Source organism: Emys orbicularis, chromosome 3 (assembly GCF_028017835.1).
Source record: "Emys orbicularis isolate rEmyOrb1 chromosome 3, rEmyOrb1.hap1, whole genome shotgun sequence".
NCBI lineage: Eukaryota > Metazoa > Chordata > Testudines > Emydidae > Emys > Emys orbicularis.
Window position 1 is genome coordinate 204,391,288 of NC_088685.1, and position 26,671 is coordinate 204,417,958.

Below are 26,671 nucleotides of genomic sequence, written 5' to 3' on the forward strand. Positions count from 1 at the left end.
CTTTGCATTTTACCCCTCTTCCCCATCCTATGGGATTCCTTTTTCCTTCTGTCACCCTCAATGAGAGATTAATTTCTTCTTCAAACCCCCTCAAGACACACCAGGAGGGGGTCTGAACTGAAGCTGCTGTTTTCTCCATAAGGAGAGCTAAATGGTGGTGGAAATAAATCACAGGGTGATTCTCATTGCAGGTAACCCCACTGGGTAGCTCAGCTCAAGGGAGCATGCTAAAAACAGCAGCTCAGGCTAGCCACCCCATCCGAGCCTGCCTGACCCCTAGGATCCAACGTCCGGTGGCTAGCCCTAGCGGCTGCCCCGCCGCAATGTATGAACTGGAAATCATACCTCCCAGCTGTCGCGTAGACATGTCTCTTCTGCTCTGGGTGTGTATCTCCAGCTGCTCAGTTCATGGTGGACAAAGACATTAACTGCAACCAAAACTAATTTGCTTTACTCTAGCTATTCAGGACAAATAGGAGTACCAAGGACTATCTTGCCTGCAATGGGTCTGTTGGGAAGTAGGATTTAAACCTCTGTTTTCACACTAATCCACTCCAGTGGGAGTTTGTACACATGTGCAATGCCAGCAAAAAAAGCTCAACTGCCCAAACATAGCCATGCAATTTAGTTCTTTGTAAATGTTAACTTTGAGTTGTCAAAGCACAAACATCCAAATTAGTTAACTTTTTTTGTTTCCATTTGTTTTTTAAAAAAACAAACAAAACACCAGTCTCAATCACTTGATTCTGGATCATGCTGTCTCCAAACTAGACATTTTTACAGTGGATGGCTTGTCTAAAAAAAATAAAAAAATAAAAATATCTTATGCGAGCAGCGTAAAATGAAGAGTCTAGAAAACACCTTCTCTTCCCAGATGACAGTTACTTGCAGGGTTAGGGAAATAACTGACTTTACACAAAGCAGCTGCACAAAAAGATAAAGCAAAAACCTGAATATTTATGTGGAAACAACAAGCTTAAGGAGAGTGGAGTTTCTGAAATTATGTAGCAAAGTTATTCTCTAATGTTTATGACTGTTTCTAGTTATCTCACTCTTAAAATATTATGTAGCTATACATCACAAAAGCTGCTATGTGTTCTAATATTATTGTTAGTTATTTACGTTACTGTAGCACCTAGAAGCCGTAGCCACAGACCAGAACCCTATGGTGCTAGGCACTGTATAAACACAGAACAGAAGACTGTCCATGCGTAAGGCAAGAGACAACAGATGGAGACAGGGGAGTCTAAGGAAACAGTGAGAGAATACTGATTAGCATGGTTGCCAGTGGTCTCAGTACTCCAGCCGCCTAGTCATTATCAAGTTTTTTTTAAATAAGCATCATGGCAAAGAAGAGTTTTAAGGAGAGATTTGAAGAACAGTGAAGTGAGATTGTTGATATTTATGGGGAGTTCCTCCCCAGTGCAAGGGGCAGCACAGGAGAAAGCACAATGATGCTTGCTGGAAAATTAGCAAGTAGGTGATGAGTTTGGCATTATGGGACAATTGGAGGCACAAGCCGACCTTTTGATTATGAATGAGAGAAGATAGGTAAGGTGGAAATATGCTCTGCACAGCCTGAAAGTGAAGACAAGCAGCTTATGTTTGAAGATAAGGAGCGAGCCAAAAGAGAGGGGCAATATGGGCAGAGCAAGAAGAAACAGATGTCCACTAGATTTCGTTTCTCTAAACAAACAGAAAACGGCACATGTGACATTGGCTTACTTATATGATGTGCAGGTTCCAAGCTGAACATCAAAGAACTTCCTCCTTTTCCCCCTCCTTCTCAAAACATCTAGTGATTAGAGTGCACTAGAAGAGGTGTTCTCAATGTGTCAGCCTTTAACCCATCCCACTTCAGATTTTTGGCGGTGTTTTTAATTTTTACTGTATCCTGCTGCACTGAACATCTCTCTTTAAAAAAGGGGGGGGGGGAATCTTATTGAAGAAAATGCTGCAAGAAAGTTTCTGGCAAGGCTGTATCAAAAACGTGATCTAAAATTCATTCTCATTCAATTCACTCATTTCAGATCACTAAAATTGAAACCATGTTTCTTCCAAATGTATTTCTCCAGCTTTACTGGGATGTCCATTGGAGAATAGTAGTCACATAGTTCTCAAAACAGACTAAACAACTGCATGGAAAGTATTTCACCAACATCACATAAGCTCTAACATTCTGCTCACACGCGAGATATATAGGAATATGATCTTCCCTGAGTCAAGATGAAAGTACTTGAACAATTAATTTCAAGACAAGTTTTTTTTTTTTTTTACCAGCTACACAGCCCTCTCCTTAAATACATCAAGGCCAAGTCAAACTGTTTACTTACTAGAAAAGAAAGTACAAAATAGGTTGGAAACTTACAAAGGCAAATCAGTTCTAGAAATAAGTTTACTTGCATCTGTCACATAGTATCAAGCTATTATAAATACCAATATTAGTCTTGTTAATATATTTGCACACAGACATTAAGTCAGATTTTATCAAGACCAACAGTATATATTTTGTATAGGAACAGCAAGTGTATATAATTTCAAGATCTCCACTCCTCCTTGACTTCTTCATGCAATTCTACTGCCTTTTATTTAGGCAAAAATTTAAAAACCGGTCTCACGCCTTCCTGATGCTGGATCAATCACTATACTTCTAAAACAATCATTTAACTCAAATCACATTCTGAAGCTACACATGCGATGGGTTTTGTTGCAAGCTTCCCAGAATATAAGAGTCACTAACAGCCCTGGATTTAAGAGAGAAGATACATATATGTTTGCCTAATCATCTGACCAGATCTGTGCATAGAGAAGAATCCTCCATGAAAAGAAAGCATGAAGAGGGTTTTTAACATCAGCCTTCTCCATGGTACTCCCTCCCCCGCCTTCTTCTAGCCAGGGGTACTCAGACAAAGCTTTAAAACTGTAGGAATTTGTTTTATAAAATACAGTAGTTAATTTACTTCAAGATGTACCAATGAGAACAGATATACAGAGATGCTGATGTACAGAGCCCTCACCTCTGCTCACCATACAGCATGGATTCAGTTGCCCAGCAACTGTCCAGTCTAACTGAGCTCAGAACTTATTCACTTTTTTTTCTGGTTGCATACATCACATAAACTACATCTGTACACAACAGTGAAATATAGACTGATGGCTAAAAATAGGTAGTGTTAATAACACACAAAATATCAGTGATGAGAAGCAAAGTGATGAAATTTATCTTGCCAGTACCAATGCACTTTCTGAAATCGCTGGTCAGTCATTGTCTGACAACATGCAGACCTCACCCTGCGAAGTAAAACATTGATATAGATCCTGTTTTGTCCCTGGTATCAAAGAGACATAAATATGATGAAAAGTACATTGAAATGGGATTTACTCGGACTGGAGACAGCGAATACCCTCAGCTACAGTGTGTGTTATGTGGTGAAGTCCTGTCAAATAATCTAAAACCATCTCTTTCTACACTTGGAAGCAAAATATAAACACCACAAGGACAAACCACCAGAATTTTTCGAGCGGATGCAGGTGTAGCTCATGGCGAGCAAGAAAGTTTTGCACCCTGCTGCCGCGGACGACAATATTAAGGCCCTGAAAGCATCAGACTTACTGAGTTACAGAGCTGTGAAGTCAGGAAAACCTCACACCATAGCATAGGAAAGAATACTACCTGCAGCTAAAGACATGGTAAGCACTATGCTTTGAAAGAACGCCCAAAAATTAATTCAGTTAGCACCATTATCAAACAGTGTCATGTTGAATTTATGACATGGCCAATGATATCCTAACTCAATTAGTGAGCCGTGTCACTAGCAGTCAGTACTTTGCTCTGCAGCTAGATGAATACACAGACGTGGCAGGCTTACTTCATCTTCTGGTGTATGTGTGGTACATTTACGCAGGAGCAATACAGGAGGACATTTTGATTTGCCTGTCGCTGGCTACCAGAACAACAGCTGTGCTAGAGGCAATGATGGTCAGAGGAGACACACCCATATTAAGAGCTCAGTCTATCAATGGCCCTCAATAAATAGCTCAGGAGGTTCTGATGACTTCTGTGGGAGATGGCAGAGGATATCTCCATCTTTTCCAAGAACTCAAAATAGGGATGGGCAGCAGGATCTGCCAAGTCCTACAGGTCTTAATCCTGTCACTGTTGTTCAACATTTACGTGATACCTTTGTTCAATCTATAACTGGCCAAGTGATTATGCCTCTCACACTGGTATTAGGACCTGACCACAATGATCTATACCAGTTTATCACCAGGATGTTCTTCAAGGGCAGCCAGCAGCTGGAGCTGATACTATGTCCTTTATAGCATGCAGGCTGTTGTATGCTGTAAGACAAGCACACCACAGTGTTGGCTTTCAAGTTCCAAGATCATTTTAAAGGTCCTGGTCCTTCAATTAAGAAACCCTAAATTCACTGGGGACTTGTGTGGTCAGTGACCACCATTCACCATTAGCACCTGATTCAACCACAATATTTTGTATCTCAGAACCCAGTGTATATATCTTATATCCCCGGGGCAGAGCTTTCTCAGTGGACTGACTTCTGCCAGAGACTAAACTGAAACACAGTCCTACTACTTTCGGAAGAGGTTTTGAGACCATCTGGTTTCTTACAATATTTTCCCAACAGATGGGCACCGTCCTTCACCTACGCTTGAGTCAGACCCAGCTAACATATGTCAACGAAGGATAAGAGCTGTGTCCCCATCAAGAAGCATTCTTTTGTACAACAACTTATGATAGAGCACCCAAATAATTCCAACTCGTGCTTTAAAAGTATGGTTAAAACAGTTTCAACTAGTATGGGTAAAAGTTAAAAAGAATCAACTTGAGAGGCAGCCCACTAAAGGGAGCCTTTAACACGGGTATAAGCATAGTGTGTTGAGAGCTGCGCTGCTGTAAGCTCTCTGTGTAGCCACTCTAAGCCAATGGAGTGTTTCAAACTATTTATAATAGGTATCCTGTATAACACTTCTTATAAGAATACTTAGATTCACAGTTGCATTCAAAGAGGTATCACTGTCTGCCAATACACGTTTTGGGCTTTCTGCCACTCCACCCCACCCCTTTATAGTTTTCAAGTATTTTAGGCATGCAAATAGCTTCATAAACACAAGTATCTACACAGATTACTATCTAATTTAGATCATGAACAATGAGAGAATTAAGTGTTAGAGTTAGGAAAGAAAAAGCAGACAAAACAAGGAAAGGGAAGACTGCACTTGGAGAGCATTACTTAAGCAATGTAGATTACATCTTGTGTTTCACAAGTTGCTTGTTTTTATGCTTTCCTTTTTTCTCTAAAGTGATAAGGCACAAATTCAGGAGTAGAGCATACCAGAGTACAGATTAGTAGCCGAAAGTATTCGCCTTAGGAAGAACTCAATTTCCAAAACGCCACTTAAGGCTTTATTCTAAATTTTTAGAGTTATACTTCCCCTCCACCCCCACTCCACACCCAAGACGCAGAGAATATAAAAATGAACAAGAAGGTAGTCTGCAAAAGACAGATCCAAAATAGAGGCATATCTGGGTAGAAACATGAACAAAAGTATGAGTTTTTTAAAAATTGTAAACAATTTCCTGGTCCTTTAAACATTTGAGTTAAGAATGTTGTATTTTCCCCCTTTAACCAGAGTGTGAAAGAGCATAAAAATATAAAATAGTCTAATGTTTAGCTACCAAAAAACAAAAACACACAACTTAAGTGATTCCTAACATAAAAATGCCTTACTACTACTACTCAGAACCAATAAAGCAGTAGATAGCACATCACATAACTTTATACTGCCTTCAGTTTGAGTTGTTGTATACAACAGACATGAAAATTAATAGAAGCATGGGCTACTTGTGACAGGTGTAATAACTCCATTTGTCAGTACTAAGAGGATATGATAGGGATTCAGTATATTTAAAAAAAGGAAAGTATACCCAAACCTGATTTGATGCTATTATAGAGCCGCTTGTAAACTTAAGTAAACAGCAGATGGGACTTCAAATCATCAAGTTCAAAATGGAAAGAATTTTTTTCAATTAGGTTTAGAATTGACCTGGGAAATTCACTGCTGTGGGAAATCACTGCAATATTTCAAACAAGATTTTTCAAGGTGTTAAATCATTCATATAAATGGGAGTTGAAGTTGAGTAATCTGTTCTCAGGAAATAATAAAAACACCACACTGAAAGCTGAATCAGCAGTTACCTGAAATACAAGTCAGAAACATGGTTCAGGGACTAGAGTCTGAACAGGTGACGAGGATCCCTCTCAAACCAATGAGGGGAGCTGAGGGTTAGAGTGGAAAGTCACCCACTCTTACTCCTAGCTCTCAAGAGGATCCTGAAAAAATGGGCAGGGCCGTCCCTACCCATGGGGGGGAGGGGCCTGCGCAGGGCACCAAAATGGCTAGGGACAGCCCTGAAAATGGGGTTGAGTTATTACATGGCTTCTTTTCTTGCAGATGCTGCTAAAGGACATCAGGATCAGGTCAACTATACCACAGTGGTTCTGCTGTGGAAATGAAAGAATAGGGCCAGCCCGCTAAAGCTGGGCAGAAAACCCTTTCAACGGCTTTTACATTTGTCATTGAGGTCTGAGGTGCTGGCAGCTCTATGTGGCACAAAGCCTTGCCCAAACAAAGTAAAGATGACCACTACTGAAACCCTGACAAGAGGACTCAAGATGTGTCTCCTTTCCTCACCAAAAGAGAGAGACTAATACCCAGCTCTATCTTCTACTGCAAGACAGGAGTAGTGGGGAACTTTACTTCCAATTATTCCTTTGGGATCAGTCTTTGCACCCTAGGAGCAAGACGTTTCTCTTCACTCTCCCAGCAACTGAAAAAGAGCACCATGGTTTTAGACAAAGGCAGCACAGCAAGATAAATGCAGCGATGGCCCACAAGAAGCATGTCACCATCTGCACTGGCACTTGAGTCAATAAATCACATTTGAATCCCTCTTCCCCCACGTTAGTTGAAGGCAATTCACAGCCGTGCTATCTTCATATTTCAAAATAAATTGATTTCTTGGGAGGATTATGAGAAGAAATCAGGGTCAGTGGTAATGTTCTATAATTGGTTGAAGTCGGTGGGGTGGGATTTTAACGTGCTCTGAAATGTCACATATTAGGAGAATTAGGTTATTCAATTAGATGGATCAATTATCCTATTCAGATAACTTACATTCTTATCTTGCTTATTGAATATTAAAATAGTCTTTCATTTTATTTTTGGATGATGTCTTGTACAGCCAGTTTAAGATACCAAGTTCCATAAATTATTAATCCTGTATTTAGCCTTATATTTAACCAAATCTTCTCCTCTTCTTTTTGCGCATACTTTTAGAAAGCTAAGAAGGCATGTTGCAAAATCTGTTGCCACTCAGTACTAACACAGCTGCAATCTGGAGTTCAGTTACCAACCTACAAAAATCAAGGCAGAACCTCAAACCCAAGATCAGACCTTACAGCTCTAAACCTCACGAGTTGTGAAGAGAGACTTCTGGAGAAGAGTCGCTTCCCTACACAGTAGATTACTGGCTAAGGATCTTTCTGGTTGTGGAAGTCTTCCAGCCAGCAACAAACCCAATGGTGGGAGTGTCATTCCCCAGAACCCAGACACCTGACTACAGTTGTGTGCACAAAGAAATTCCTCATCCCCAGGTACAGAACATATTCCCCACCACTAGCAGCACAAAACCCTATGGCTATTTAATACTTCCTAATCACAATTCAGGGAATAGGAGAATTAGGGAAAAGGGCTGTGGCAAAGAAAAGTGCAATGGTCTCATTGCACAGAGTGCGAGTTCACAAATATTAGCTCTTCAGCATGGAGTTGGGTTCTCTTCTTTTCCCATCCACCCCCCACCCCACATCTGGGGCCAAATATTTTCCTGAATACGTTAGTCTGCACAAAATCAGCACTGGTGACCTTACTTAAAAGTCAAGTCTTATTAGAGCATGTCAGTGAAACTACAGAGATATATTTTGACCATTTTGTAACTGAAGAAGCAGCTTAATCCATTTAGGAATTCTAGAAAACAGATTATAATTTTAAACAGACTGAAGTGTCACATAGAAGTTATCACAATGAATGGAAATGGCTGAATTTAAGCAATGCAAAATTGACAATTAATCCTTAACTAGAATAGTTCCAGATGACATTGCTAGGATATTTCTAAGCTAAAAGAGCGAAACAGATGCAAGTTTCAAAAAGAAAAAAATCTCTTCTGAAATATGTTGGGTGGTGTTTTTTTTTTTAAATCTGTTGAGTCCATATTCTGTGGGCCATCTTAAATCAGAGAGTTGTACTGGATTGCTCAGAGGATTAGTAATAAGATGTATTGTTTCTTACTTTTGGGTTATTGGTTCAAATTCATTGCAGCGAGATAGGAGAAGTTACCACCTGACAGCAGTTTTATGGCTTTTGCAAAGCAAGCTGGTGATCCCACTACAGCTCCTGGCGGACAAGTGTTCACACCAAACAAATCATAACTACCATGACTCAAGAGAAGTTAGTGATTGACCAAGCACTGAATCTTAACTACCTTCTCATCCCTACATGTGCTTGGCAATAGTCAATATTATCACTGCAGGTGATGTCTACATTTTCAGTAGACAGCATCCTATCAAGCATCTCTGTCCAAATAACTTTAAAAATACTAGTTTCTCTACTGTGGGAAAAAAAACTGTATGGGCTTTCACAGCATAGAAGACAGATGTTTTTATTACATCCTGCCCTTAGCAACTACTATATATGAAGTGAGTGATAACATATTAAAGAAGAATACACAGAATGGAGCAGTGCATTCAATTTTGGTCATATCACCTTCCAAAAAACAAAAACACACCCTGAAGAGAAGAATAAGGTCCACACAAGGGCAAAGAGGGCTAGAGGCATGGCAGGACCCGTATGACAGGACCACAGACATTAATATTATTTAGCTTAGAAGAGAAAATTTGATTGTATGAGTAAGCTGCTCCGTTCTTCCTTTTTTACCTTACCCAGTCAAAGGAAGTTCTTAAAATTAAATTACAAGAAAGTGAGAATAAAAAGGAAGTCACTTTACACAGCTTCTTTGTGGCCTGTGGAATTCACTGCTACAGAAGGTCAGTCAAATACTATAGTTAGATCTCAGGAAGTAGTAACTAGCATCTGACTTTTATAACAAGTAACTAGCACTTGTCATTTATTCAGCCTTCCCCACTAACACTACTCTGCTGATGATGTCAGGCCCATTAGTGAAAGAAGTTGACTTTCCACCTTGGCCCTTATCTATGGAAGGATCTTCTGAGCTTATCTGCACAACCTCCACCTTCTTTTCATTCATGCAACCTCTTCGTTAAGCAACATGCTAACTGAGATGGACATGCTCCAAGAGTAATATAGAATAAAAATAGATATAACTTATATCAAAGAGAAAAAAAGCGTTCATTTGTTGTTGCCCTTGCCCCTACATACTGGTTCGTTCGACTGCAAACATCTGAAGGCACAAAACATTGCAAGAGTTGTTTGGAAAGGTTTCCTAACATACTGCAGTATTACAAAAAAAGTTTTTAAAATGCTGGAAGTGCCTTTATTTATTTGTTACATCTAGTCATAAGCCACTCGCCTGCTGGTTATCAGGAAAGAATTACTGCTGCACACACTATGCAGCACAACTAGTCAGATGTATTTGGGTTAAAGTGCATGCTCATCTTCCTCTGAAGCATCAGGAATTGAACCAAGTATAGTTGAAACCTATACATCAAATCCTATATTTCAAATACATCTAATTTCCATATATCTAGAGCTTTGAAGAATCTATTACTCACAACAAAGGGGGGGAAGAAACAACATTTATGTTTAAAGAAAAATTACTTTAAAAAAAACAAGAGTTCCAAGTCAGAAAAAAAGATCCAAACTCTGTGCTCAAATATTTAAGTTCAGAAGTACTACTTTCACATATACTCAGTAGTTTGCAGAATAGCATCAATGTATAAGTATTGGTGGGGGGGCTATACTACATACAGAGTGTGAACCACAACATTCGTAAGAAGTGTTTCTCTTAATATTTTCCACATTTTAAATTAATTATCTGGCTTATTGTCAGCCCATCTTTCTAAAAGGTTACTTTTCCTCCATAGCTTTTTTATAAAACAAATTTAAATGTAAGAAACTGCTGACATCTTCTCATGAATATACAATGTAACAAAAGCTTAAATAACAGAGTGGGGGAAATAAAGTGTTTCGGCTCAGCTTTTGCCTTCAAGCATTTCTGTAGCACACTAAGCACTAACTGAAAGAAAGCAAAATCTGTGTTGTATAGACAAAACATACAAGAGAAGTGAAATTCACCAGTGGCATTAGCAAATCAGCTATGCTGTCTAACCTCTGTCAAGTGAGACAGTGGTTTCATGAAGTAAAGATACAGAACAGTAGCATAGTATAATGCTCTCAAAAACCAAAAGAGATAGTAACATTAACAGTCAGCATTCGTAAGCCTCATTGACTTTCAAGTTTAGTAAAGTTCAGAAAATAGCTTAATGTGTAGAAAGGAAGAATGGTCTTGTGGTTAAGGCTTGGAAGATTCCCAGCTCTCAGATTTTTCTAGATGAGCTTAGGAAAGTCAGTCTCCATGCATTCATTTCTCCATGCGTAAAATTTAAACAAAAGGACAGGAAAAGAAATACTATGCAGAGAGTAAGCTCTTTGAGGAAAGGACTGACTTAAGTGTATGTTCAATGCCTACCACAAAGGAGGCTCTATGTGTTACTGCAGAGATCCCCAAATTGTGGGGCGCACCTCCCTAGGTGGGCACTGAAGAACATTTGGAGGTGCGCAGTGGGGCCCGGGCCAGTCCCCCTGGGGGGCAGGGAGGGAGCGCCACCCAACCCTGGGGGGGGAGGGATAGCTCAGTGGTTTGAGCATTGGCCTGCTAAACCCAGGGTTGTGAGTTCAATCCTTGAGGGGGCCACTTGGGGATCTGGGGCAAAATCAGTACTTGGTCCTGCTAGTGAAGGCAGGGGGCTGGACTCGATGACCTTTCAAGGTCCCTTCCAGTTCTAGGAGATGGGATATCTCCATTAATTATTATTATTTATATATAATTATAACCCAGCTCCGCTCACAGCTCTGATTCAGCCCCGCCCCCGGCACGGACAGGGAGTTGGGGGAAGGACATCCCTGAAAAGTTTGGGGACTACTGTGCTATTGTAATACAGATTCACTCAAACCATATGAATATTTGAAAAATTTCAGCCTCTTATAGGCACCTCCATTTCAAATGATTAAGAATGGATTGATGACTAGATGGTATAGTCATCTACCCAGATGGTACTGGGGCCTGCAAACCTGTTGGGTCGCCGTGATTACCCAGAGTAGACTCTCAGTTCCTGAAACCCTTCTAAGTGGCTGCTTCAGATTCACAGCTTGTGAGAGAAGTTTTAACCTTCATATCTTAATACCTTAATCATCGTATTCATCCAGGTCATCACTGTAGCCATCTCACATTGGTTGGGGACAGAACTCTAAGCCCCATATCTATGGTTGCAGGAGAGCATAGGGTTGCCAAGCGTCCGGTTTTGGACTGGAACGCCCGGTCGAAAAGGAACCCTGACGGCTCCGGTCAGCACCGCCGACCGAGCTGTTAAAAGTCCAGTCAGTGGTGCTGCAGGTCTAAGGCAGGCTCCCTACTTGTCCTGGCACTGCACTATGCCGTGGAAACAGCCAGCAGGTCTGACCCCTAGGTGGAGGGGGCCACAGGGCTCCGCGCGCCGCCCCTGCCCCGAGCATCGGCTCCGCGCTCCCATGGGCCGGGAACTGGGGAGCGTGAGGCAGTGCTCACGGGTGAGAGCAGTGCACGGAGCCTCCTGCCCCCTCCCTGGCCTAAGAACCGGACCTGCTGCTGGCTGCTTCCAGGGTGCAGCACAGAGTCAGGACAGTCAGGGAGCCTGCCTTGGCCCCACTGCGCTGCTGACTGGGAGCCGCCTGAGGTAAGCCCACCTCAACCCCACCCCTGAGTCCCCCCAAACCTGGAGCCCCTTCCTACTCCCCCAGCCCAGAGCCTGTACCCCCTCCTGCACCCCAACCTCCTGCCTCAATCCGCAGCCTCCTCCCACATTCCGAATCCCTCAGCCCCACCTCCCCCAGCTACTGTAATCAACTCTACATAAACTGAGACATCTAGAAACTGAAGCCAGGGCCCCCTACTCTTTAGGCAATACCCTATAAATCAAGCATATAAACACCAGCACTCCATAATTTGTATGGACCATCAATAGATTCTCAGGTGAAATTCAAGGTATTGGTTGAAACCAACACAGCACAAAATGATTTGAAACCTGGTTACTTGAGAAACCCCTCTCCCCATACAATACTGCCATCAATGCAATAGGTGGAGGCTCTCAAACTAGATTTCTCTAAATCAAGCTGACGGGGGGTCTTCAGTTCCACACCCACATACATTGGGCCAAATCCTGAATTGTATGCTTTAGGAAATGCTGTAAAGTCCAAGTCTTTTAAGGGCATTAAGCCACTGGTATCTGTACACTCTAGACAGAATTATTGGAAAATTAGATCCATACCAGATACTGTAGATGGCACGCATTTGCAATTGACTAAGAGAACCAAGACCAAAATTATCTAGGCTAAACACACTAAATACATGAAAAAAGTGCAATTTTTCAATCCCAACAATTAAGAAGCCATTATGGATACAGAATTAATTTTTGAAGTATAATGCAATTAACTTAGACTGCAGATGATGTTACCTATATGTACAGATATATATATATATATATATATATATATAGTTAATTTCTTTACAGGTCCCCGCCTGCCAACATGCTCTTTACATACCGTCACTTTGGTTCTTGCTTTTCATTTCTTCCATCCATGTTGGAATGTCTTTCAATGGAACATGGTCCCTCAAGTATTCTTTGCGTCTGTCCTCCACGGTCATCTTCAACAGACGCTCTGTTTAAAAAAAAAAAAAAAAAAAAAAAAAAAAAAAAACACATGGAGTTTTCTTAAAAACTTAATATTGTTGGCCTCAGCCAAATGGTGGCAAGTTTTGGTACCAGGAAGCAGGGTAGTTTTTGTTGTTTGAGAGGAATTGAGGTCACAGAACCAGGTATGGTGTAATTAAACACATTATATTACTCGTATCAAAATAGACCCAACTACATACAGGCAACTTTGGAAACCCCAGTTCAGCCACCACAAACAGTTGCTTCCTCCACTGTCCCCCCAGGTCTCCAGTCATCCTCTCTACCATGATAGAGCCTTCTCTCCTGGCTCACAATCAACTTCCAGTCACAAACCAGAAGAATAACAGCGGATGTATCACACTATACAAAACTGATGATTTTATACCCAGTTTTAAATTTTTTTCAAATTACTTATGTTCTTTAGGCTCTTAATATTTTGTAATAGTCTATGAACAACATTGAAACTGCTCTCTCTTTACCTAACAGGCTTGGGAAGACTTACCAAAGAGCCAGTCAACATATTTTGAAAGGTCAAATATGGTCAAAGCAAGTTATTTAGTGTAATAGGGTATTTTGGATAGTTTGGTTTAAGAAAGAAAAGTTTCATAAATTCTGTGTGTTCATATATGGCCATCAGTTAGATTCTAAGCATGTGGATGAGACCCACTTGCCAGATACCCGCGAAGTAAGTCACTATAGTAACTCAGTGCCCTCCCCATTCAATGTCCCAGCACAAGCCTTCGGAGATATTTGCTGCTAGCAGTCGCAGATGGACTACATGCCATTGTAGGCAGTTTCATCATACCATCCCCTCCAGGAACTTATTAAACTCAGTCTTGAATCCAGTTAGGTTTTTTACCCCCCACAGCTCTCCTTGGAAGTCTATTCCAGAACTTCACTCCTCTGATGGTTAGAAACCTTTGACTATTACAAGCCTAAACCGGATGGTCAATTTACATTCATTTGTTCTTGTCCCAATATCGGTGCTTAACTTAACTAACTCTTCCCCTCCCTGGTATTTATCCCTTTGATGTATTTATACAGGCCAATCAGATCTCCCCTCAGCCTTTGTTCGGTTAAGCTAAACAACCTAAGCTCCTCGATTCTCCTCTTGCAAAATAGATTTCCATTTGTCTCATCATCTTAGTAGCCCTTCTCTGCAATTGTTCCATGTTTAAAAAAGCTGAATTCAAACTGGGAGACCAGAACTGGACAAAGTATTTCAAATAAGGTCTTACCAGTGCCTTGTATAATGCTTCCCTATCTCTACTGGAAAATACCTCACCTCAGGCATCCTAGGATTATATTAGCCTTTTTCAGCTGCATGACATTGGCAGCATTTTGAGATTGACCAGTACACCAAGGTCTTTCGCCTCTGCTGTTGCTTCCAACTGATATGTCTGCAGCTTATAGCAAAAACACTTAGTTAGTCCCCAAGTGCATGACCTTACACTATTACATTTCAAAACCCCACTTCCATTAGTCCAGTTCTCAAGGCTGTCCTGGTCCTCCTCTGTAATGGCAATACCAACCACTTTGTGTCATCCACAAATTTAATTAGCATACTCCCACTTGTTGTGCCAAGGTCATTAATGAAAATGTTAAATAAGATGAGCCCCAAAGACCAACCCTTGAAGAACTCCACTAATAACTTCCATCCAGCCTGACAGTTTACCTTTCAGTATGATCCACTATAGTCTCCCCTTTAACCAGTTCCTTGCCCGCCTTTCAATTCTCTCATTAATCCCCATCTTCCCCCATTTAACCAATTTCCCATATGGAACTGTTATCAACTGCTTTGCTGAAGTCACTCAAGTAGATCAAAGCTACTGCATTTCTTTAGTCTAGAAAAAAATTGGTTATCTTCCCAAAGAAAGATCAGGCTGGTCTTGCATAATCTACCTTTTGTAAAACCATGTTGTATTTTATCCCAATCACCGTTTATCTGTCTTTAATTACTCCCTTTCAATATTTGTCCTAAAATCTTGCACAATTCAGGTCAAACTAACCAGTCTATAGTTTCCTGGATCACTCCCCCCCCCCCTCATTTTCATAACTGTAGGTAGTATATTTGCAATTCTCCAGTCATAGGATACTATCCCTGCATTTACATATTCATTAAATATCTTTGCTATTGGGCTTGCAATATCATCCTTTCATATTTTTGGATAAGATTATCTGGGCCCTCTGGTCTGGTCTTGTGACACTGTGGGGTTCAACCCAGACCAGTCCTGCAACCACTGCCTGTCCTGCAACTACAGGTGCCTTAAATGCTGTTCTGTTGTGGCTCACAGCCCTAACACCAACAGCCAGCATACAAGCATGCTCATCACACCCTAACTGTCACTGCCCAGTTACTTTTTGCTGGGAGACCCTCCCAATCCTGAATTTCCCCAACACCATCTGACATAATTCTAGAACATATTTAGAAACTCTTTGTGCATACCCTGTACATATATCACACATGAATATTAATCAATGAGGTAGTTTTCCAATGATCTATTACATATCCAAAAGGTGGCATGTATCATGACAACAGTGTTAGGTGTAATGAGTATGTCAGGCCTGAAAAGAGCTGCTGATACAGAATAGTGAACCACCAATGGGCCTCCCTGTTGCAGGTCCCATTAAGATGACCTGGGATGTAGTAATTTCTACTTCCATATCCTTGTTCCCAATGACCACCCTGACACTGCCCCCAAGCTCCTCACTGCCTCAGTTTCTAAATAAGAATAAAGTATTTGTTTAGGTTTTGGGCCATATCTAGCTTATCTTTAAATCTCCACCCAGTCCTTGTTTTTGTATTTATATGGCTAAGGAACCTTTTCCTACTGGTTTTAATTTCTTTTGCATGGTGCTGCTGCTTGGCTTTTGGCAGTTTTCACTCCTCTCCCTATACTTCTTGACCGCCAAGGGACAGCTTTCCTTGCTGATACATCCCTTCTAGGCTATCTGTAGGAGATGTTTGTTCATCCAATTTGGTCTTCAACCCTTGTCTACATGTTTTTCCCCCCCCTTGCTTCGGATGCAAGCTCCAGATACTTTAAGTCAAAGTTGCAGAAAATAATTACAGCCCTCCTAAACATTCAGATTTCTGAGTTTCGGTCCAGTAAACTTTACTAACTCCCTTAAAAAGAATTATGTTTCCTCTTGAATTCAAGGACCCTAGTCGCAGACATATTTTTATTTATCCTTCCATTTAGTTTAAATGGAATTAGCTCATGATAGGGGAAGCAGTAAGTGGGATATATCTCGACTTCAGTAAAGCTTTTGATACTGTCTCACACAACCGTCTCATAAACTAACTAGAGAAGTATGGCCTCGACCAAGGCGACTCCCTGCCAAAAAAGTGATAGTAAATTACTGTACATACTCATAGGAGCACCCTCATGGTATTGCCACCCTTATTTCTGCAGTGTTGCTGGCAGCGGTGCTGCCTTCAGAGCTGGGTGGCTGCTGTACTCCCCTTCCTCCTCGCACCGGCAATATTTTTTTTGTGATCTCCCGATCCCTGTACAATAGCCTTGTGACCCCCTTTTGGGTTGGGACCCCCAGTTTGAGAAACGTTAGTGAAGACCAACCTATTATGAGGTGGGTGCACAACTGATTGGGAAACCATACTCAGGAGTAGATATCAATGGTTTGCAATTGAGCTGAAAGGTCATATCAAGTGGGGTCCCACAAGGATCTGTACTGAGTCTGGTTCTATTCAATATCTTCATAAGTGATTTCAATAATGGCATATAGAGTACACACATTTTGTGGACAATACCAAGCTGGGAGGGATTCTGAGTGCTTTGGTGGACAAGATTAGAATTCCAACTAATCTTGACAAACAGAAGAAATGGTGTGAAATCAATAGGATGAAATTAGATAAGGACAAATGCAAAATACCCCTCTTAGGAAGGAATAATCAATTGCACAAATACAAAATAAGACCGCCTGGGAAGGAATACTATAGAAAAGGATCTGGCAGTTATAGTGATCACAAACTACAACAGTACTGTTGCATGAGTCAACATCATTCTGGGATGTATTAGCAGGAGTGCTATAAGCAAGACATGGGAAGTAATTCTTCCACTCTATTCAGTACTGATAAGTAAGGCTACATTTTAGTCATGGGTATTTTTAGTAAAAGTCACAGACAGGTCACGGGCAGTAAACAAAAATTCGCGGCCCGTGACTTGTCCATGACTTTTACTAAAAATTCCCGTGACTAAAACTCGGACGGGGGGCTGCTTAAGGGGCACCGCGGGTGCTGGGGAAGGGCGGCAGCGTGTGGCCCAGGACCCCGGCTGGGGGGGAGGGGGGAGGAGGGTTGGTGGGACCAACAGGCTCCCTACCTGGCTCTGTGCCTCCCCTCCTCCCCCAGGCAGCAGCAGACTTTGGGTTGTGGGAGGGGGCAGGGGATTGGGACATGGGAGAGGGTGAGGCAGGCTCTGGGCGGTCATTACCTGGTTCCTGGCCAATGGGAGCTGCAAAGCCAGCACTCTGGGCGGAGGCAGCAAGCAGAGCTGCCTGGCCACGCCTCCGCCTTGCAGCTAAGTGAGGGGGATGTCACTGCTTCCGGGGAGCCCCCCAGGTAAGTGCTGCCCACTGCCTGTCTCACCCCATCCCGTGCCCCAACCCCCTGCCCCCTCCCACAGCCAAACTCTGCTGGGGGGTGGGGGTGGGGGTGGCGCGGTGGCCCAAGACTGCCCCAGCAGCAGCCAGTATGACTGGAGCACGGGCTGCCTGAGCTGCCCCTGAGCAAGGCGCACCAGCCACTGCAGAAGTCACAGAGGTCATGGAAAGTCATGGAATCCGTGACTTCCATGACAAACTCGCAGCCTTACTGATTCACCTGGAGTACATGTCCAGTTCTGGGCAACACACTTGGGGAATGCTGTGGACAAACTGGAGAAAGTCCAGAGGAGAACAAAAACTGATTAAAGGTCTAGAAAACATGACCTATGAGGAAAGATTGAAAAAAAACGGGGTTTGTTTAGTCTGAAAAGGAGAAGACTGAGGGGAACAGGATAACAGTCTTCAAAGTTAGTAAAAGGTTGCTATAAAGAGAAGCTTTCCTTGTCCTGTCCTCAGTGATTAAGTAGTAATGTGCTTAAATTGCAGCAAAGAAGATTTAGGTTAGACAATAGGAGAAGCTTCCTAACTTTAAGGATAGGTAAGCACTTGAACAAATTACCTACGGGGGCTGTGAAATCTCAATCACTGAAGGTTTTTAAGAAAAAGTTAGAAAGACAGCTGTCAGGTATGGTCTAGATAATACTTAGTCCTGCCTCAGAGCAGGGGACTGGACTAGATCGCCTACTGAGGTTCCTTCCAGACCTACATTTCTATGATCACTCAAACCAAGGCTGTCCACTATAACCACTTCTTCCATGAGGTCCTCGTTACTTACCAATACTGCATCTAAAAATTGCATTGCCTCTTGTTGTTCAATGACTATTTGGTGAAGAAGTCTGTCCACTACCACATCCAGGAATATCTGTGACTTTCATCCTCCAATCTATATCTGGGAAACTGAAGTCTCCCATAAATATTATTTAATGAAATAATCACACAATTCCCAATAATATTAAAGAGGTCTCTATCGGATCCTGAGGACCATTAGCAGACCTCAAACAACATCCCAGTGGAGCCTCTGTAAGCTTCCTCTCCCACAATGTGATTTTGACTCCGATTCTATTTCATCCATTCCATCACTTCTAAGCAGGTCTTTGGAGCGGAGCCCTGAGCTGGAGCGCGGAGTAGCTCCGGAGCAGTGGAGCTGCAGGTTTTTGCCTGGAGCTGGAGCACAGCTCCAAAGCCCTCCTTCTAAGTTCTTTACAGTCTACATCATTAACATACAATACTACTCCACCATCTTTCCCAAACAGCACATACCCTTCAATACCTGTACTCCAATCATGACTACTGTTCCACCAGGTTTCTGTTATCCCTATAATATCTGATTTAACTTCCTGCACCAGTAGTTCTAGTCCCTCCATTTTGTTATCCAGACTCCTGAATTGGTGTATGGACATCTTGGTTGTTTCTGCTGGTCTTCAGCCAGATTCCTTGCCCGATTAAATACAGTCATTCTACAGCCAGCATCACCTGACTGTTCATCAATACCAATGACACTTTTTCCTCTTGATGTCCATTCTCTCCTAGCCTCTGCCGTTCCTTTCTCCATTGTTGTATCTGCTCTTACTTAATTTTCCCTCCCACTCAATATTAGAATCAGGCACGGAGATTACATGAGCACCTCTAAACAGTCTCCCCTGTTTTCCTAGTTTAAAGCTCTTTTAATCAGTTGTGCCAACCTCTATCCTAGAAGTCTATTTCCCATGAGAACAGTCCTCTGTCCGAGAATGCCTCCCAGTGGTCAAACATTCCAAAGCCCTCCTTCTAGCACCACTGCATGAGCCATCTGTTGATCACCATCATCTTGTCTCACCTTTGTTCTCTTCCATGTTTTAATCACGACAAGCAGAGTTTGTAATGTTTATAAGTTTTATTTGGTTGTTATTTACTGGCATAAGTGGACATTTAAAAAGTCAAAACTTCTGCAATGCATGGCACAAAAAATTCAACTTAATAGCAGAATCAGGTTGGGGGGAGGGGCAAAGGTGTTTGTTCAAACTCAAAAGCACACACAGCATAAAGAGTACCATAACACCTCTTCCCATAAAAATCAACTTCAATGCTCAAAATCCAATCTCCAACCTTCTCAGGGATGACAGCTGCACATTTTCAGGCACCAGACAAAGTAAAAACAAAAGGCATCCCTGACAGTATTGCCCTGGTGGTTTATACTTCTCAGTGGATGCCTTGCTGGCCGCTCATGGTGTTGAGCAAATATCTGTATCTCAGCCTCCAACCCATAAAACTTTCTCCTTTACTCTCACCAATATTATGCAACAAACATGCAGCTATAATCGTAGGCCAGTGTCATTTTGCAGCATCTAGCCTAGTCATAAGATAGTGCCAGCTCACTTTCCAATTGCCAAATACACAGTCCATTATCATTCTGCAACTACTAAGGCAACAGTTGAACAGTTCCTTTCTTCTGTCCAAGTGCCCTGTAAATGGCTTCATTAGCTTGGGAAACAAAACAAAACAAAAAAAGGTCCGTCTCCCAGGATGACCTGAGCAATTCCCACACCATTAATGTCCATGGGGAGTCTGCCCCTAGGATCACTATTATTCATTAAGGTGAACAGGAGTGATTCTAAAAAAAAATCCTAGCATCATGGACCTTTTCAGACCAGCTTGAATTTATGTTTGTGAACCTGCTCTGGTGGACAACCAGGACTTGGACTATCAGGGAGAAATTGTCCTTTCTCTGTTTAATCAACTCTAACATCTGGTGCAGGAAGCAAATGATGGGACCCATGTGCCTAATACTATTCTGAAATGCCATATGTGCAAAGCCACCAATAATTTCCTAAGCATTACCAAGCTTTGTAACCCAGCACAATAATACCTCCTGCATAGCACATAGCTGCATGAGAAAGGCCTCCCATCCCCAACGGCCAATCTTCCCAAGCCAAATTGGTTAGATACGGACCAGTAACAGTCAGGGGTGGCCACCTGCCAGATGGCAATGGCAACTCATTTTCTTAACAAGCATGGGATTCCACATGGCTCCACAGCTCCAAGTTAAGCACAGATTTCAAAAAACATTTGCCTTCACCATCCTGAAATTCTGTCACCACTGCTGGTCATCCCAGGTCTGCAAACCACGACCACCACCAATTGATGCTGGTTTCCCCCAGCCCAGAAACAACTCTGTTCTGCGTTCCTGGAACACCGCATGTAGTACCAGTTGCTTGGTATCATCCTCCTCCTCCTCTCTCTCTCCGTAGCCACATCAGCTGCTCAGCGATTGAAAGCCAAAGCCACCCAATGTTGAGAACTGAATCAAAGTGCAAGCAGCTTCGGTGTATTCATGATTGCCAGCTCTGGGGCACCGAACATTCTTGCATCCATGATGGCCGACAGAATTCAACAAATGGTGCTAGCCCAACCAGAGAGAGAGTAATCACAGGACAGAGGGCAAAGAATCATGGGATTTTCAGAGTTTGACCCCCAACTCCCAGAATTCTACTGGCTTGTACTACATATTCCACAATGCAACACGAAAAAAGTGCCAGAATGCACACAATTCAGCAATGAAGCAAAGGACCATGGGATAACCACTTGAAATGCCAAACAGCACACACAAATCCCCTGTCATTTACATCGCTCGCCCGCGCCGCTTCCCGCCGCCCCCATTGGCCCGGGACGGCGAACCGAGGCCAGTGGGGGCCGCGATCGGCCGAACCTGCCGCGTCAGCAGGTAATAAAACTGGCCTGGCCCGCCAGGGTGCTTACCCTGGCGAGCTGCGTGCCAAACGTTGCCGACCCCTGGATTAGACCTTTGGTCCTCTCAGGATCCAGTGTTCTGTTGATCTCTATTAATATCAGGCCCACATCCATCCTACCTTCCTATACTGGTATTCATGACATATTAACTGAGGATTCCAAAGGGCACGCATGACAACATGGGGGAGCGGGCCAGAAGTGCCATCCCAGGTTCCAGAGTTTTTACAAACCTCAGTGGGTATACTCCATCCAAATGAAATGGAAGGGCTGCAGCTGCTATTACAACCCATATGCCAAAGTCATATGGGTGAGAGGAAAGGCAGACGAATAAATTTCAACCTCTGTGTATTCTATTAGCATAATAAATCCCAGTTTTGTGCGGGAAGCCATTTCATCTATATAAAATGTTATAATAAGATTGTTTAACCCTTTTTCTTCTTACAGCATTATATAAATTCTCCCTTCCATAAAAAGAAAGTGGGGCAATACTGCAGAGCACACCAGTACTCTTGTATTCAAGTCTAGCCTCTGGCAGTCATTTTCCATATAAGCATAATTTGGGTATAGTAACAAGTGAACTACGTAATACAAATTTTATCTAAAAGCATTTAGTTCATTTTCACATACAAGTATGTTTAACATTATCTGAAGCAGCAAATGTTTTTCCTTCTTGAGATCTTAGTCCAATATCATATCTGCTGCTCTTAGTCGAGGCCCAGGACCAGACAGACATGGGGAAGGAGTTACTCTCCATCTAAAAATTGTATTTTCAGATCATGTTTGAGACACAGTGATTCAGCAGGATGGAGAGGCTGCTGCTCAGATAAACACTGGTATCTTTCAGGAGATGTAAATTATACTTAGAAATTTCTAAAACTGAAGTCCAATAATCAAAGTTTGACTTCTCACTATAAAAAGGAGACTCCCTCTCATTCTAAACATTTTTACATTGCAATACTTTTTTAAACCATCTTAAACATTATGTATTTTTTCCAATCCTCCAGGTTATGTACCTCAATTGGACCTTTAGGGGAAAAAATTGAGAGAGAAATCAGTCATTAGATTATTATTCAATAAAATTTCAATGTAATTCAATTGTTTAATCCTCGAGAGCACGGAATACAACAGACATTTCACATGTGCTACAGGTACTACAGAAAGATGAACCTCAAACTGCAGAGATCAATTGGTACTATAGACACACTCAAAACTTCAGAGCTGCAGGACAGACAAGCAAACAGAGTTCTACTGTATTTTAGTGAAAAGGGTACAAGTCATTTTGTTGCCTTTAAGAAACAAAATTCTTCTATGTCTTTATTACTAGCAGGGCTTGAAACTTACTTGTGTGGAGCAGTGTAGTCCTAAACTATCAGTTTCTGTTAAAATTAAGCTCTCAGAAAAGTCTCTAATATCCATAGCTGTAAATATCACCTTTCAAATGTGAATCAATGAAGTGTTATTTTCCTTAGTTTGCAGAGAGTCGGCTCTTGTGTTAACATGAAATTGTAAGATCCAGGTAAAGAGTGAAACAGAAAGAAAAAAGGTCAATTTCACACTGCTGCAGCTTGTGAATGCTCAGCAGCCACAGACTGACACTGCAGGCATTCACCTAGTAGGAAGACAACCACGGGAGGAAAAAAAAAAAAAAAAGAAAACAAAAATCCAGAAGTTAGGCATCTACAATACAGACATTGCAGTACTGACATCTAGTAATCAAATGAGAGACAAGGTGGATGAGGTAACATCTTTTATTGAACCAATTTCTGTTAGTGAAGGAAACAAGCTTTCGAACTCCACAGAGCTCTTCTTCAGGTATGTAAGCTCAAAAGCTTGTCTCTTTCAACAACAGAAATTAGTCCAATAAAAATATCAACTCACCCACCCAGTCTCTCTCATATCCCAGGACCAACACAGCTACAAAAAGAAAGCGAGAGAGATTAATCAAGGCTGAAGGACATTTACTAGACATTAATGGACAGCCTCAATAGAAATGATGAAGTAGGAGCATCCCTCACCACCAAATCCAGGATATACACCCTTGATGAGAAGCTCCCCTGACAAATGTCAGAGGTAGAAAGGTGCTGAGATTCCTATTAGAATGCTGCTCATGCTTAGGGATCTTCTATCAACTTTGGTACAGTAATTGCCTGCAAATGTGAAGTCCCTATTTCTTCTCTCTGCTGGATGAGAGAAAGCATTCATAGTTTTAAGTTTTATAAAACTCTCCCCTCCCCATATGCCCCTAAGTAAACCAAGTGCATCCCTTTAACATTTCTGCAGGAAGTTAGTATTGCTTGATCGTATATTAAAGATACTGAATAAATATTCAGCAACAGAAGGAAGCTCAAAATTAAGAGTGCCCATCACAATTTGACTGTCATTTTATCCACTGCAAGTAGGAACAATAGCATCAGGCATGCAAGATTAAAATCTCAGCTCATGTAAGTAGTTTTTGCCTGTAGAGCCCATGCCACAAATAACTGCTTGTACATTTAAGTGAAACATAAAAAGTTGGGCCAACCTCAGGCAGATTGATTATGTATTTGTTTTGCTCTTTTTTCCCCCATGGAGTTATGTTTAGACTTCGTCTTCTCTCTCGGGTAGCGGCTGTCTGTTATGGTCATGCAGCATCTAGCACCACAAGGCCCTGGCTTCCATGTGCTACCTTACTGATAATAAATTATAGGAATCCTACAGTAGAAGAAACGGCAACAACAAAATATGAAAAAGAGAACAATATTTTACATGGTCTGTCATACTTGTTTGCTGCTTAAGAGTGTAGTTTTTCATTTTATGTGAACACTAAATAGAAGGTCAACATGAGTGTTTCCAGGGCTAAACAACTGAACTAATTTATATTAGTTAATATTGATAACAGGATTTTGTACTGTTTCTATTATTGTGTGTATATGTTTGGATTGTCTTCAATTCAGTCAATACAAAATTGCAAGATCAGTTTGATGGTAATTCTGTGTTTGTGGACAAGTTGCTCTTTATCCAATTAAGAAGAAGAAAAAACGTTCCTATTAGATTGATGACAGTGTTTTCAAGGCAGGATACAGTTCTAAAAGTCAGTTCCCTTACTAAAAAGGGAAACATTTTTCACAGGAGGGGGCTCAGCTGTTTTCTACCATGAAAATTTCACTTAGCTGCCATTGCAAGGTTCGTGCCAAGAAGATCAATAAGTTTTATTTAAGCTATTATCCGTGTTCAATAGTTAAACACAACAATAAAAAGCCATGTAAATTAAAGTGGAGTTATGTTTGGATTAAACACTTAATTTAGTAGCTTATATAACTTTATTTCTCACCTACCTGAAACATACCAACCTTTCATATGACTAACTTTATAGCAGTAGAATCAGTTTTAGTTCTGTCTTTTTACATACATTGTATGGAATGTTTATTTTTTCTACAGAGTAGTTTATAAAGGAAATATTTCACCTGTATTTTTCCAATTTAACACCTTTTTCTCTTCTTCCATTTTAAATGGCCTCTCAATCAAAACTAGCATTTGATAAAAGTAAGTTTAAATCTCACAAAGTTATATTTGGTTTCAAAATGTTTCCTTCAGTTAGAGCCATTGAAGTGTTCAGTTTTCCATTTCTGTGTAGCCCTCTCTTTTCTCTCCAACCTCCCGCAGCTACTTTTAAAAAAAATATGTATTGTGCTTTTAGACACTTGAACTTGTTTCAGACTTCTCTCTCTATTCTATGTCTGTTTTGTGATAAGTAGCATTGCAGATGTGTTTTCCTACCTAGATCTAGAAAATAAAAGGGAAAAGAGAGAAGGGGTAAGGATAGGGAGAAACACTCTACTTCATGTTTCTCCTCCCCACCCCCAGTAGCACACAGTTATCTCACAACATGTCATCCCTATGTAAAAAAACCAACAAAACAAGTTTTGTTTTAAACGCACACAATACAAATATGTGTTTGTGCTAATTGGAATAGCCTCTTGGGAGAAAGATCAGCTTTGAATAAGGGTCTAGGAAGGGGGAGAATCCGCAGTCATGCAAAGGAAGAGAGAGGGACAGAGAATGCAAGGAAAAGGAGAAGTCGCATACAAGGAAAGGGTGATTGTTTGAGAAAGATAGCAGAAATATACCAAAGAAAAGAACGGAGGCTCATGGCCAGACTGACACACACACAGGGATGGCTGGAGAAGAGAAACACTGGGAGTAAAGACACATACCCCAGCGAAAGGTGCAGCACACAGAAAAGTGGGGGATGACCCATAAACAGGGGTGCTAGAACAATGTTTATAGTGGGGGTGCTGCTGATAGAAACCATGGTACTACTTCAAGCCAGGGGGTGGGGAAGCATCTCCAGAACCCCTAGCTCCAGCACCACCACCCACACATGGTGGAAGAGGATAAAGAAATTCAAGGCATAAGAGCAACTGGGGAGCTCACACCTCAGAGCCATGGGGGTGGGGGTTGGCTCAAAACCCAGGAGAACCATTCACTGAGTACAGCAAGGCGGGTTGAGACCCAGTCCCACTGAGATAGCAGCAGGGGGACGGGGAAGGAGGAGACGAAGGGGGAGGAGAAGACTCTGCCCCCCAGGAAGAAGGATAGTGGGGCCAAGGGACCTACCAGCTGCCCCACTGGGCTGGGGGGGGGGGTTACACTGCCCCTCAGGAGGACGGGGGGGCACTAGGAAAGGGGGGGCAGGACAAGAGGTAGGGCGGATGGGGAGGGAGTAACCCCCGGGCAGGCAGGCAGGGAAAGGGTCTCCCCACCCGGCGGGGAGATAGGGTGCCCTGCCCGGCTGAGACAGGGCTGCGGGGGGCTGGTACCTTTCTCCTCCTTCCAGAGCTTTTTCCGCTTGTTGCCGGGGTACATGGTGCTGTGGCTGGCGGCGGCTTTGAGCTGCACGTTCCCCAGGCTCACCGGAGATGGGGGGAATCACTGACCCGGCGGCCGTCCCCCGTGTCCCCCTGCACGGCTCGCTCCTGCCCTGCGGCTCACAGCGCCTGTCAACTGGGTCACGCCTCGCTCTAACCCGACACCCCCGCAGCGCCCGCCTCCTTCCCCGCAGCCCGTTGGCTCCGGCAGCCGCCGCTCATCAGCCCCCTCCCCGCCGAGCCGCTTACAGCACCCGGGCTCCAGCGCCGCGGCCGAGGGGAGGGGCCTTAAAGGGACAGGCCGGGGGGCAGCGCCGGGCACACGAGTCGGTTCAGGCCATGGTGGGCTCCCTCGCCGCGGGGTGATTCCCTCCTCGCGGGCAAGGCGTGGGGGAGCTGGGCGGCTCTGAGGAGTCCCCGTCCATCCGGAGGGGGTCAGGGTGGGTCCCCTCTCTGTGCATGGGTGGAGGGAAACACTTGGGTGGCTCC

At 42.6% G+C, this 26,671-nt stretch overlaps 1 protein-coding gene across 1 annotated transcript in view; it reads right to left on the reverse strand.

Moving 5' to 3' along the window:
- MACROD2 (mono-ADP ribosylhydrolase 2) overlaps positions 1-26,314 on the reverse strand; it is a 1,323,621-nt gene extending 1,297,307 nt beyond the window's left edge. Inside the window, exons 1-2 of the mRNA XM_065401494.1 lie at positions 26,135-26,314; positions 12,853-12,969 (exon numbers count right to left, since the gene is read on the reverse strand). Of these exons, the coding sequence (XP_065257566.1) occupies positions 12,853-12,969; positions 26,135-26,180 (163 nt within the window). The 5' untranslated portion in view covers positions 26,181-26,314. The remainder of the gene's footprint in view (positions 1-12,852; positions 12,970-26,134) is intronic.
- Between the last annotated feature and the right edge of the window lie 357 nt (positions 26,315-26,671).